A 13,970-nucleotide genomic window follows, 5' to 3' on the forward strand; every position below is an offset into this window, starting at 1 on the left:
CTAAAAAAACTCCATTACTTGCTTTTCAAAAATCCCAGACATTTGATACCTCTGGGTCTTCTTGAACTGACAGATGAGACCGCAGGAAGAGATGCACGTGAAGACAAACATCACTGAGAACTGCGTTAGAAAAACTCAGAAGGAGCTCATTGGTAACACAGCAGCAACAGGGAACCAGGACAGCAAAGTTTCAAAAAGACTTTCAGTCTCCAAGGCCAGCACTGTAAAAAAGTTCTCTACCTAAGTCTGAGACAGTAATTTTTTTAAATTCAATCTGAGAAAAAAAATAATAAAAAAAGAGCCTGTTGTTATAATCATGTACTCTAGAACAGCAACTCCAGCCTTCAGTTAGCAGAGATATTTGTGTTGTCACAACCACATACCAAAACCAAAAAACCCAAATGCTTCTAGGTGTTCAAGGCAGACATTGCAACAGCTTCTTATAACACTAGGACTCATCTTCACCAAACTGTTCTTCTGTACCTTCCTGCCTAACTTGGACAAATCCCACCTCACCTAATAAAGAACTTAGATTGCACTCTAAACCTTATGTACTTGCATATGCAGTTTCATGAAAAATCTCTACCCTGAATAGCCCAGTTCACATGTACAGTAGAGTATCTCCCTTAAGAAAACAGCTCTCTACCATTTCAGGTGTCAAATGCTTTGCTGAGAAATGAAGAAATCATGTTTAGCTTTGCTATGGTATGCAAACAAGCAGAGAGATGTTTGTTCAGCAGCTACAAGCAACCATAAGACACTCTCTTGGCAAGATGGGTGAAGGTTCATCAAGATGTTGGCAGGAACTTTAACAATCATAGCTAGAATAATTACAACAACAAGGAATAGTACAGTTGCTCAGATAATTACTAACAATAGGTGTGAGAAGTGACACCTACAAATGTGAAATACTAACGCAAGAACCACCAGAAGATTTATAGAAATACTTATCTATGCTAATTTAGTTAAATGACTTGAAGAAGTGTGAGCTGCAGACTAAGGCAGAAAACAGCAGAATACAGCAGAAAAAGCAGCTTCCAGGCCAACTGAAATCTGCAAAGGCTCCTTCTTCAGTATTAAAGCCTTACAACATAACAAAATAGAGCCAAAATTGGTGTTCTAAATGCAAGATTAATTTGTAAACCAGAAACATGTATCTGCTGCCCCTTCTTAGAAGCCAACAGTTCACCAAGAGAACGGATGGACAGAGAGATGACTCTCACTATGGTCTACCTTTCTCCTGGGACTACATGACCCCTCATGATGCTGTCTTTCTATTGTGCAAGTCCAGAGAAGACAACATCTTTTCCAACAATGTGGGTTACATCCTGAATAACTGAAGTGTAAGACATGTCACCTCTGAGGTACCATCCTACCTTTTTGTCTTTGCCTTCTACTTAACAGTCCAGTCTCGCTAACCAACGCCTTGGGCAGAGCCACTGTCAGCCTGTCACCAAAAATGTAGTGATTTTTGCAAAAGCTTGCTCTTCCTATTAGCTTCTGCACAGCTGGACTGCAGAATAGGGTCAGCCCAAGAACAGGCAGCCACATCAGTGAACAGTACTGTTCTTTCCACTTACTCTGTGTGCATTTATCTTGTTTTCTTCAGCAAATTCGGATAACATTCTCTAAAAGCAGCAACCCAGTTAATTTCAATCAACTACTTTTAAAAAAAAAATAAGAAAAGAATACTTATTATCTTTAATAGTATCTGAAAACTGGCAATAGACATTTCTAAAGTGTGTACACTTAAAGGGAAAAAGAATAAAGAGTATAATTAATTGTTTAATTCTGCACTGCAAATATTTAATGCTACCTCCTTCTTGTCCTGAATCTTTGATGAAAATTTCAGAGAAAGTCAACACTTCTTATTGCAGGGTAGGACCACTTCAGATTTCCCTATTCAAAACAGACACATTTAAAAATTGCATTAACTTTTACCCATTTTGGTGAGGTTTCATGGCCATTTTAACCAAAGTGCTGGCTGACACCAAGAGAAGCTGCACTTGCCCTCCTCTAGGCCCTGAGTTTGCACTCCTCCTCCCCATGTTGACAATGTTGCTCAGGGGACTGAGGTCAGATGGACCAAGGAAACAATCTGGTTGCTTCTATGCCTTTTCTCTTCCAACACTCTTAGCTACAGCTGGTCCTAGTGGAGACTGGTCAGCCTGGGCAGATGGGTAAGCAGACATTCTGTGAGTGGGTACAGGGGGTTCTGAAAACAGAGGAAGCCTCAGAGCAGAAATGGAGCTACTGGGCAGTGCCGCACAGCCCTCCTGTGCTCTCCTGAAGCGAGACAGGGCTCAGTAGTTTGCTGAATTCGACAGCAGGTCAATGCAATACATGCAGATAAGCTGATTTCACCTTGACGACACCAGACTAATTCAGACCCACCCTCACACCTAAAAGTAAGGTTATAGAATATGGCTTCTCTGTATTTCACAGATTTATGGAAGCCTCTGCCCCAAGAGCTCAGTCGTTGCCTAATTCCACACACATTAAATTTGAAAGTTTTTGTCTCATCTTCAAAGACCGCTGCAGTTCTGTTTTGAGCAATCTCACATTCCTGTTTCTCTGACAAGTCATACTCCTAGCTTAGGATAGATTTTCTCCAAAAATTAATTCTTTCTCCTTCATTGACAGAACCAATTACTATATACTGGACCTGCCTGAAGACAGAAGTTTCCCAAAAGGCACAATGAGGCTGGGAAATCATGCCTATTACTCATGAGAACACAAGAGTAAGGAAAGAGACACTCAGAGCTTGAGTTTATGGGCCTGAACAGGTAAAATATTTTACTTCATAAAGCCAAATTTGAACAGAATATAACAAATAATACACTATGAACAACACAATACTTTTAATCATTTTTCCCATTTCAACACTAGGTTTTTATTGTCCTCTTTTTCCTCAACTAATTGTTCATTAGTGCTAGACTGCAATAATGTTAAATAACTATTAAATTACATTGCTGGAGGATATGGTATTACTCTCTCCTTCTGTTCTTTCTGTATAATTACTTCCTGTGAAGCTTCTCCTGCTAGTTTTCATCTTGAAAATTGTTTCCTATTCGAGTCTATTGTTATGTTTCATTTCTGATACAGAAATGTTTACAGCATTTGTTTCAGTTCTGTGGATAGCACTGCACAGATACATATAGATGCAGAGCTTGCAATGCTTTAACAAGGATTTTACAGACTTACTTTATTCTAACATGCATAAGCTATAACAATTAGACAAACAATAAAGACTGGAAATTAAGACTATCTGTAGACGCCACAGAAATGGATCTTGGGGAGAGGAAACATAATCATTCTCTACCTTCTTCTTAAAAGGAAATCTGGACTCCATTTCATTTATTGCATTCAAAATTTGCATAATTTCATCTTTGTTATAAGCTTTAGCTTCCCTAGCTAACCATTCAGAAGTGGAACTAGACTGTTCCCTTATGCAATGTCATATGTTTGCCATCTAAGTTAGACCCACCTTCACACAGGAAATGCCCTAGACTCTTACAGCATCCTGTCATGACGACGCTATATAAATAAATTAAAATAAAAACCAAAACCACAGTGCACACACTCTGTTACATAGAGCCTGAACACCCTAAGTAACCCAAACAATGCAGTTGTTCAAAACTGGAATTCAATCAAACCATTTTGCTGAAGTTTTGAAACATCCGTTCTCTTTGAAAAAGCTAAGAGCACCTAAGGAGCCAAGTAGCATGTCTGTCATACAAGCTCATCTAGCTGCAGCATGTGGCTTTTACTCAATAGTAATTTATGTACAGACTCTAGTGATCGTACAGACTCTAGTGATCGTATGTATCAAGACAAGCCACTGCTGTGAGTCAAAAGACTTCCACAGATCCTGAGATCATCTGGATCTTTTGTGCCTGGAATCTGCTTACACTGGCAACCCAGCACAAAAAAGCTCTTTGGTTATCTACTGAAAGAAAATCACTTCCTGAAGGATATGAAAAATTAAGAAAAGCAAAGAATAAAAACCCAACAACTTTCTGAACTGATGTCACTGGAATATTAGTTTGCCTATAAAACACATGGAGACTGTTTGTTCTTTCAGTCATCAATATAAATTGCTAGACCTTCACGGGGCATTATTTGTGGTAACTTCCATATGCACAGCCTGTCGTGTTGTTTAGAAAAAGTAATGAAAATGGTATATTTGAACTTTCAAGACTAAATTGAGGAAGAGAAAGGCTGAAAACATTTCTATGTTTTGGTATGGAAAAGAGTTAACTTTTACATACATTTTCACAGCTGGGAAGACAATCAGAACACTAAACCTCTGGATAGAAAACTAATCTGGAGCTTTCTGCTCCTCGGAGAAGGGAGGATAAAAATCATGCTTTTTGATAAGGAAAGACAGCTCAATAACAGAAATACACATTAGTGGTGGATTAACCAAGGCAAACTGAAGGGTTATGCTGGAATAAATTATAACAAAACAAAAAGATCTGATTTCAAACCAACATAAAAGCTTCCTCTTTCCATCACCTTTAATTTACAGGCAAAAGGCAGCAGAAAATATACACCCATCTGTTAACACAAGGAAGCTATTAATTTTATGCTTTGATCAAATACTTAGTTAGTACATAAAAGCATGATTTATGATATCTCTATTTTCTGAGAAAAAGTGTAATATCTATTTTCATGAATTTTTCTTTTTTTTTCCACAGATATGGAAATAATCTTTCCTGCTTTTAAATTTTATTCTTTTAAAATTACTAATTCCTACATTTTCTCTTATTAGAGTATCAAAGGAGAATACCCACTTTGTTTTCACTGCTTCTTATATGCACTACCGACATTTCGCATGAACTTAAGGGCTCAGTTTTTGCCATCTACAATGTCAGTATATACAGTGACATAAGTTAGTGTCCTTAGACACATGATGATACCTTCAGGAAAAATAAAAAGTTTCTTTTTATTTCATTCTCATGTCTTTATTTATTAATTTGAATAATTTTTTTTTTCCTGCTACCCCAGACAGAAATTAACAAATTGTATTTTAGAGTCAAAATTGAAGTTTACTCAAGGGTTAAAAAATTAGGCAAAAATTAGGGTATTAAGCCCTATTCTGAATACATACCTGTGCTTCTAAAAGCACAGCATGCTGCGTTTCATAGACACACATACATCAAATGCCTTACTCATAGGAGGAATCAGCAGACGAGCCCACAGGAATTGGAAGAGACCTCTAAAAGGTCCAATCAACTTGAAGAGCAATCGATTTGTAGGATGTGGAAATGGAAAATACCTACTTTTATGATGGCTCCTCTATAAGCTATGCTAAGAAGTATGCTCTGTGCTGAGCCAATGCTGGACTCCAGTACAGGTACGGTTGAATGAAAAGGTTTTTTCTTGTGGCTGAACCTTAAGAACTTCATGATACTTTTCTCCCTTGTAATAACACACATTGACTGACAACATGCAAGAATCATTCAAAGAAAGCTTGGTTGTCATTCAAACAGTACCTGCATGTTGAAAGCTTAAATGGCATAGGAACATTTAAATTAAAGCTGGAAAATACAAAGTCACAACCTGATCCTTGTTCTATCTCATTACTTAGTACAATCTGTAAATTTGAACACAGTCATGTGATCATGTGATACATGGACACAAAATTAGAGCATAAAAACAAGATTTAGAAATTGAGCCCAGGACATGCTGTTAATACCTTCTGCTTGTTTGCAAGCTAGTAATGCTGGATGACATTACAAAGCAACATAATTTAAGGCTATATTTTTGGCACTTCTGAAGTGAATAGCGGAGCAAAAGAAAACAAGGTCAATCAAGAAAGAAACATTCCAATATTAAGAGACATGTAAGACTTGAAACCAATCAATTTTACACTAGAATTAACTAATTTAATGTGGGAGATGTTAACTGCAAACCATATACTTTTCTTTTACGGAAATAATTTTGTAGTTTCTTTGCCCAGTCATGCACACAGAGTGCCATTCTTTGCAGGGGTTTTAGGGTGTGCATTAAGTCTCAAAGCCTCTATTTTCTCTTTATGCATGTGAAGCAAGGGAGGTCCCCTCAGCTCCTCATTTGCTGTCCCTTCTGATGTCTTTTCACTTTAGTCCTTTTTCTTCTGGTTTACTGCCTATATAAAGGCAGATCACTAGCACCATACTTTCTCAGTCTGCCTTTTGCATCCGCCATGGATGGACAGCTTACCTGGGTAAAGATCTTACAGTCTTTATAAATCTTTCCAGCCTTTATCTTTTCGGACTTTACAGCACCAACCTCAGCAATAGCTTTCTACTCTGACCGCTGTTTCACCTTTCCTCACTGCCAGCTCTGCACTGTCTGAGACTGTGATTGCCTCCTTGCTGCATTAGCAGAAAAATGGATCAGTGATGCTTTAATCGTACCTAAAAATGGGGATGTTCCATCAGGCCACAGAAATGACTGACTGAATGAATTAAAAGGTGAACTTCAGAGCTGTAATTAAAGCTGAAGATAATGTTAGATTCTCTAAGCCAACCTTTCCCCAGTAACCATGCTCTGAGGGACATTCAGCACAAAAAAATTTAAAATAATCTTCCTTAAAAGTTGTTTTCTTGTCTTATAAACCCTTCTGACACTCAAGTCCTCTGAGGACATCTCAAAATTATTACTATGCTAGGGCCATAGAGTCACAGTTTCTGTGAGGCTTCTGACTGAAAATGTTGGATAAAGTTCTGTCCCCAGCTTCCAGAGAAGAAAAGAAGCCAGAAGGAATTCACTAACAGAAAAAAAATCTGTAATTTTTATTAAGTGATATTTTGCCAATGATCACTTTCAAATGGGAGAGGAATATGTATCATAATGTGACCTTTAAAATATTATTTTAATGCTTATGCATTATAAGTATTAAGAATTTCATGGATTTAGCCAACCTGATACACAGATATATTCTAAAAACTAAGATTAGTAACACATTTCCTTAAATGAAGAGTTAAGTCAGACGGCAGGATTACCATCTTTTATTCGCAATGCCTGTCATTGTCAGGATCATAACTGTGATACAAAAAGGTCAGTCTTCAAGCAGGATTAGCACAGATAAAACATGTACAGATATAAGAGTCAAAATGGTTTTCTGAAGAATCAGGGACTGAGATACTGTGAAGTAAAAACAAGAAACCGGCAACTCTTCCTCTTTGCTAGGCTACTACGTAAGGTTATCAGCATGAAACCCATTTTAAAATCCCAGTAACTTCCCCTGTTGAAAAACACATTTTTATTTTTCTTTCCAGTTATTGAGAACCAGGTCTATGCTAACAAATGCAACATGCCCAGAGACCAACTGGCATGGAACAACTTTCACCTGTGCTACTGAACTTCTACATTCCAAAATGGTGATAGAACTCAGTCAACACATGAGGAAAAGCTCATGGGCTTCCTTTGCCAATTCCCAACCTTGCCTGCGCAACTGCGAGAAGACAGCTAGTTGGCTGGAGCCAAAACTCTGCCAGGATCCATCATAACAGTTTAACAGCAAGAACAATTGAGTTTCAGCACCAGGAAATGCTCTTCAGCACTATTTAATTTGCCAGGACAGATACAACCAATATGGCAGAGTTAAGGGTGAAGCCCCCCTACTGAAAAAGTAGAAGCTTTTATTAAACTTTTCCAGTATGACCAGGCCATCTATCACATTTCCCTTCACAAACAACTCAGTTCTGACATGTGTGCCTCACACAGCCTCCAGTGCCAAACACAGCTAGTCAGCTTGACACATGTGAAGAAGGAATCACAGTGACGAGCTGGAGCCAGAAGCGTGACAGCTCCCTTCACTCTGTCTTCTAAGAACAGCCCCATTTGACAGCTATCACCCTCACCTACCACCGTCTCTCTTGGGATTCCCATCCTGCACAACCCAGGAGGGTTGGTCTCTCACAGAGAGATTTGATATTTGTATTTTGAAGGATAGATGTTAACTTCATGCACAGGCACTGCGGGAAAGAGTGTTAGCAGAAACAGCACTAGATGAAGACATGATTACTAAAGAACAAGTGACACATTGGAAGCATTATTTATAGAATCAAGTAAAGATTATCCTAATAATCCTTTAAAGGTCTGAATGTGCATACCAACAAGTAATACACACATTACCAAACAGTCAGGGGAATAAAAAACTTGCAGCACGGCTGCTAAGCAACTCCTTTATTTCTGCCCATATGAAAAGGCAAGTTTGAGAATAAAGCTAAAAATTCCAAAACTGATATAACTTATTAGTCACGGAAAACATGAATTAGAGAGAAAAAAAAAAGCCAAACAATTCATCTTTCAGAAGTGTTGGGATCGCATTTCAAAAGTATGCCTTTCCCCAGTGAAGGAACTAAAAAAGAATTCTTCCTTCTTGATGGGCTGATTAGCCAAAATGGCATATGTCCCTCTGTGCCTTCTATGTTTTCTAAATAAAGTTTCAAAATTAGACATGAATATAATAAGGTGAACGAGGCAGAAGCCTTTTATTTCTTTTCAATTAGGTAACATAACATGATCCTCAAGAAACAGCAGATCCAACAGTCCCACCACACATATGCTATATGTATCGAGACAACAAAAATGACAGCAGTCATCTTTTCTACTCTCTAAACTCTCTTTAAAAAGAGAAGAGGTAGACACCCAAGTGTGGTAAGACTGCTAAAATACCACTGTCAGGTGCAAGCAAATCCTCAAGAGTACAGAGCACATACTGACCTATTATACTAGGGAAAGCAACATCTATCACAGCACAGTGGAACTTGAAAAGCAAAAAAAAATTAAAGCTTGAGAGTAAACAAAAGGGGGGAAAAAAAGTCTCAAATCAACCCTTCTGTAAGATCGGAATATTGCCCAATAAAGAAACGTAATAGTTATTAAACTGATACTCCACATGATCTCAACAGAAGAGTCAAACAACTTCATTTTCATGAAAAGACAGATAATGTGACCTCCTGCAAAACTGCTGAAAGTACAAAACGAAACTGTTACACAATACTACCAGCTCTACACTTACAGAACTGCCTTTCTTTTTTTTTTTTTTTTGGCAGTGGAGAATATTTTCACGTGAGGTATGACTGAAATTCTCAACCTTTGCTTAAAAAGAAGCCTTTGCTAAACTTGACAGATCTCCTGAACCAAAAGGAGAGGAATTAAGTTTAAATCCAACTTAATTCTATAAAAAAGAAAACTCCTTCCTTCAGTTACTTTACTGTTGCATGGCTGATGTCCCAGTATTAACAAAATCCAACTCTAATTTTCAGCGAGAGTCATTTATGTAACGGCATTATACAACTTGATGTTTAAGATAGCTTAGGCATTTCTTTGCTATGGTTCACATGACATGAGTGACTGATTATCTAGTTCCGCACTAAAAAAAAACCCCAAAGCTTGCATGCAGTTGTAAAAATCATTGCTTTGCTGCACCGAAACACAAATCTCAAGAGACAGCTCCTAAATCATAATGCTAGAAGACAGAGATGAAAGTAAAACACTACTTTCTATTTTCTTGTTAGTTCAAAATATTTTTTCATGCAAGAACACACAATACAGTCATATATCATGGGGACATGCAGAACTCTCCCATTTAGGGATGAAGGATTCTGTGTCAACTTAAAAAGACCTTACAGCTTGATGTTGCTTTTAAAATATGTCACACAATCACATGTTTCTCAACAGAAGTTGTGTCCTTCCAGTAACAGATATTCATTTATCAACAGCCACAAAAATCAAAGTTCAGAAAAACTTAAGGAAAGTATCTCTCTCTCAGTAAAGTGTTCTTACTACACAAGGATTGAACCTGAAAAAAAGAATAAATCCAAGGCATGCAAGTGTCATCTATGACAAATTAATTCAAACATGCCAGTAACCTTCATTTGCTCTGGAACCCAAAGAAACTAAGCTTATGCATACCATCATCCTCAACTCCAGGAGCAGCTTTTTAGGGATCGGCAAAAATTCTGTCATGTTATCCCCTTAAGCAAGCCAAACCTAAAGTTTTGTTTTTCCTCTCCAAACAATCCTAGTGATTCACGCGTGGCTAGTACAATGTTATAAGGTGCTGCAGCCTCCCAATTGCCACAGAATGTTGTGGTAGCCAAACATATAAATAGTTTTCAGAAAGTCATCAATTTGGCTTCACATAATCCCATAATTCTCCCACCACCACCACACTTAGTATGCTGCCCATCAGTAGCCACTTTTAAAGTAACCTTCACCTTCACCATTCACTTGAGTAGTGTTAAGCATGCTCATGCACAGGTGACATTTTATGAGATACTGAGCACATTTATTTGACACCTACTAAAGGTTTTACCTGATAAAAATCCAGGTTTATGTAGAAAAATTCAAACCATATATTGGCAATGTATTCTGCAATTCTATGGTAATAAAGAATGCATCCAACATATTACAAAGTCTAATCTTAACTGGTAAAATATTCTAAAACTTGAAAATTCCATTTACATCTGTGAGGCTTCCTTGCACGATTTCAGAAGTCAACCTATTTTTCATTCAGATTCACAAAGGTAAGTATTAGGTATAGCAATGATGAATTCCAAGATGTGCATGAATTAAAAGATCTACTTTAAAGATGTAATAGTGTATCTAGAATAGCATTGTTGCATATCTAGCACAATCAGTTTGCTGAATGCTCCTAAAAGCAAACTGGGAAAACCATTGCATGCAGATGATAGTCTGTAAAAGAAACCCAGACAATAAAAAAAAAAAAAAAAAAAAAATACAGTAGGCCTTACCTAGCTGCTTTTCTCGTTCTTCTCTCCGTTCTCTAGCAAGCCGTTGCCTGTCATCAACCTTTAGTATTGTTGGATGATCTGCAAATGGAGAGAGGGGGAAAATATTAGGCACACAGCATAAGATCAAATAGTACCATAAACAAGCTTTTAGGGAAATGATCATTAAACAAATCTAGCTATTCAACTTTCAAAATAGATCATATTTCTAGAAATCCATCTTCTGAAAAAGATGGAAAAATTAAAAAAAAAATATAATGTATTCTAATTTTCAAGATGTAACACTCCCAAAGAACAGACTAAGTTGTATCTCTGAATTCCAAGCAAGACCACTGCCTGTGAAAACCAGGAAGAATTTTTGTTTTGTTTCCAAGCTTATAACAACTCGCTTGCTTCAGAGTGTTCTGACAAAATACTGTGTATTCTTCCACAACCTCTCTCCAAAATGGATCCATAGGAACTCCTATTATAATGCAGCACCCTCTACCCACAGCTACTGCCTCAAAAACCCAATAATCGCTCTTTCACAAGGCTGAAGAAGCTCAGTACCCAAGCAAAACACGCTGGATCAAAACACTGCAGCAGTTCTGGCTGAGCTTCTGAAGACAGCATGATACTGATCTCCACAGATGTTTGTGTGCATATGTGTTAAAAGCTCTAGTGAACACATTAAGACAGGGCATCACATGCATGGACTGGTATAATACCACTAAAGTAAGAGAATATTTTCCTTATTCACCCTTGTAGATTGAAAGTTAGCTACACAATTTCTTTAAAAATATCTGCAACTGGCTATTTGGATCACAGCAATAAGACTACTACTAATAATGTGGAAATTCTGTGTCAGAGCCCAGGCTTGACTATGAAAATTCAGGCTTGGTTAGAAAAACATCACTTGCTCAGTGAGTTCTTTGGAAAACAACAAAATGCTCAACAGCTAGCATCCTACTCCCAGCCTCAGTAGTGGAGCTGTTCCAGACAAAAAGGAAACAAAATCCAACTTACCAATTCATCTCAGCATGCTGCCAAAATTAATTTCCTACTCATCTTTAGCCTGTTCTGTTAAACTTGGAAAGCTGTGCATTTTATGCTTTTTCACTAGCACTGAAAAAGTCTGCTTTGAATAAAAACACAAGTAAACATAAAAACCCACAGAAAAAATGAAAAATATTTCTGGGTATAAAGAGATGGTCTGACTTATTTTAGCATTGAGAGGAACTCAGTTTTTACATATTTTAAGATAAAGAACTACCTAGAATACTATCACCATGGAAATGCACATAAAAACAGGACAACAGATCCTTTTCACTATTCAGTGTGAATACACAAGCAAGCAATTTGTAAAAACATGTAAAGTCAGCCTATTTGTGTATAGGCTGCATACCTAGGAAAAAAGTTACTAGTAAAACAATACAAGGGGTATCACATGAGGTTGAAGATATTGGCAAAAACAAAACCCTTAAGTGAGGAAGATCAGTAATGCGTATTTCATACTCTAATATAAGTTTTTGCATCAGGATGACAGAATTTCTTGGATTAAAGCGTTCACTGATTACTAGCTTCAGTTTAATTATTCTTGAACTCTCATCAGTGAAAAATTATCATTTCAACAATGGCCAGAGACTACAGTCCCAATTAATGGCATTAATAGTGATGCAAAGTAAGAGCTACAAGGAGAAAACTCATAGCATAGTTGGTAGGAAGAAGAGCATTCAAACATGATAGCCCACATGAAAGGTGCAACAAGTGAACAAGCCACCAGCAAAGACAAAGGTAATCCATCACCCAGTTACAGATCAAATCTTTAACGCTGGTTGAATAGCACACAGTGCTGCCATTTATGAAACAATGCCTAGCCATGCCATTGCATAGATTTGCCCAGTGTACGGTGTAGATTAACATCCGGCTGATGTTAAGAAGTGTGCTGACTCGCATCCAGTCTCTTCAGTATGCTGACACAGGTCAAAAGGGTAATAATATTCCTTCTCTCTTGTGGCTGGCACACGAGATTCACAAAACCTGGATTTCTGTAGCATGAGTAATTAGTGCTAGTGCAATAATGCACACTCAATATCAATTCCCCTGGAAAACAAGGATTCTCTTCAAGGGCTGTCAGCAAAGTCAACGCAACATCGAGTTGACAGAGAATGATGAGACACTGGGGAATAACATAAAATCCTGCTTCTTTCAGAATGTACTATTCTCACTCCAGGGTTTTTTTTTTCCTTTCTTGACAGGAACAATTTCTCTATTGGGGAAAAGCAGCAATTCTTCAAAGAGGCAGGAGGGTTACATGGACAGGCAAACTGAAAAGGCCTCCCTTAAGAATTCCTAGTTATAAGCAATGGAAGGAATAAAATAAATTTTTAAAGCTGCCCTCTGTCATTCTTTTTGAAGATATCCAATTATTTTTTCTGTATCACATACCTGATCGTGTTCACACACAACTCCTCTCTCAACACCCCAGGATGTTAGAACAATCCTAGAGAATTCACATTAAATCGCAGGCTATGCAGAGTGTAAGTATGTCTTCAGTAACAAGCTATGCTGCATACATTTGGGAGCACAAAGAACTAAATCAATATTGGCACAAAGATGGGGATAACACCTTTGTGGCAGACCAGCATTAGCCTTTGCTCTGCTAGAAGCTAGAGCATATATTACTGGTGCAAATCTTATACTGTTAATTAAAACATCTTCTCTATGCCTTGAAAATGATCCTTCACAGTTTGGCTACAAGCCCAACCTCCAGCAATTGCATTCTGAATCCAGTTGATCTGCTGACACCCCCAAGTATATAGCTTCAACAGCTTCAAACTGTGGCAAAACAAGAAAGTTCACTGGGCCTGCTCCCCATTCTATTTCTCATGTCTCTGCACCCACCAGGCAAATACCTGGGGGACTGACATTTCTTCTTATGCAGTGGGAATACCAGGACAAATACACAAGGTACTTTGTACTCTCCCTCACTTGTAGCCGTCAGCAGGCAATAGCTTTAAGTTGCTGCATAAGGAGATGGTCATTTGCAACAAATCCTGCAAGAATTCCTTGATTCTTACAGAAATAATTGATAACTGGGCATATGCAAAGCCTTACAGAGAAGACTCCATGCTGCTGTAGAAGCTGCAGTCTGGTGACGATGCAATGTGTGTGAACTCACACTCAGCAACCTATGTCACTACACTCACATAACAAACAAATGCTTAATATTATGCCCGA

At 37.9% G+C, this 13,970-nt stretch overlaps 1 protein-coding gene across 4 annotated transcripts in view; it reads right to left on the bottom strand.

The window, feature by feature from the left end:
* Positions 1-13,970, bottom strand: part of MAP7 (microtubule associated protein 7) — a 114,520-nt gene that overhangs the window by 37,436 nt on the left and 63,114 nt on the right. For all 4 annotated transcript variants that reach the window (XM_086743734.1, XM_086743733.1, XM_086743732.1 and 1 more), the window contains exon 3: positions 10,755-10,832. In XM_086743734.1, coding sequence (XP_086599860.1) covers positions 10,755-10,832 — 78 coding nt within the window. The remainder of the gene's footprint in view (positions 1-10,754; positions 10,833-13,970) is intronic.

Source organism: Chlamydotis macqueenii, chromosome 3 (genome assembly GCF_036417535.1).
Source record: "Chlamydotis macqueenii isolate bChlMac1 chromosome 3, bChlMac1.mat, whole genome shotgun sequence".
NCBI lineage: Eukaryota > Metazoa > Chordata > Aves > Otidiformes > Otididae > Chlamydotis > Chlamydotis macqueenii.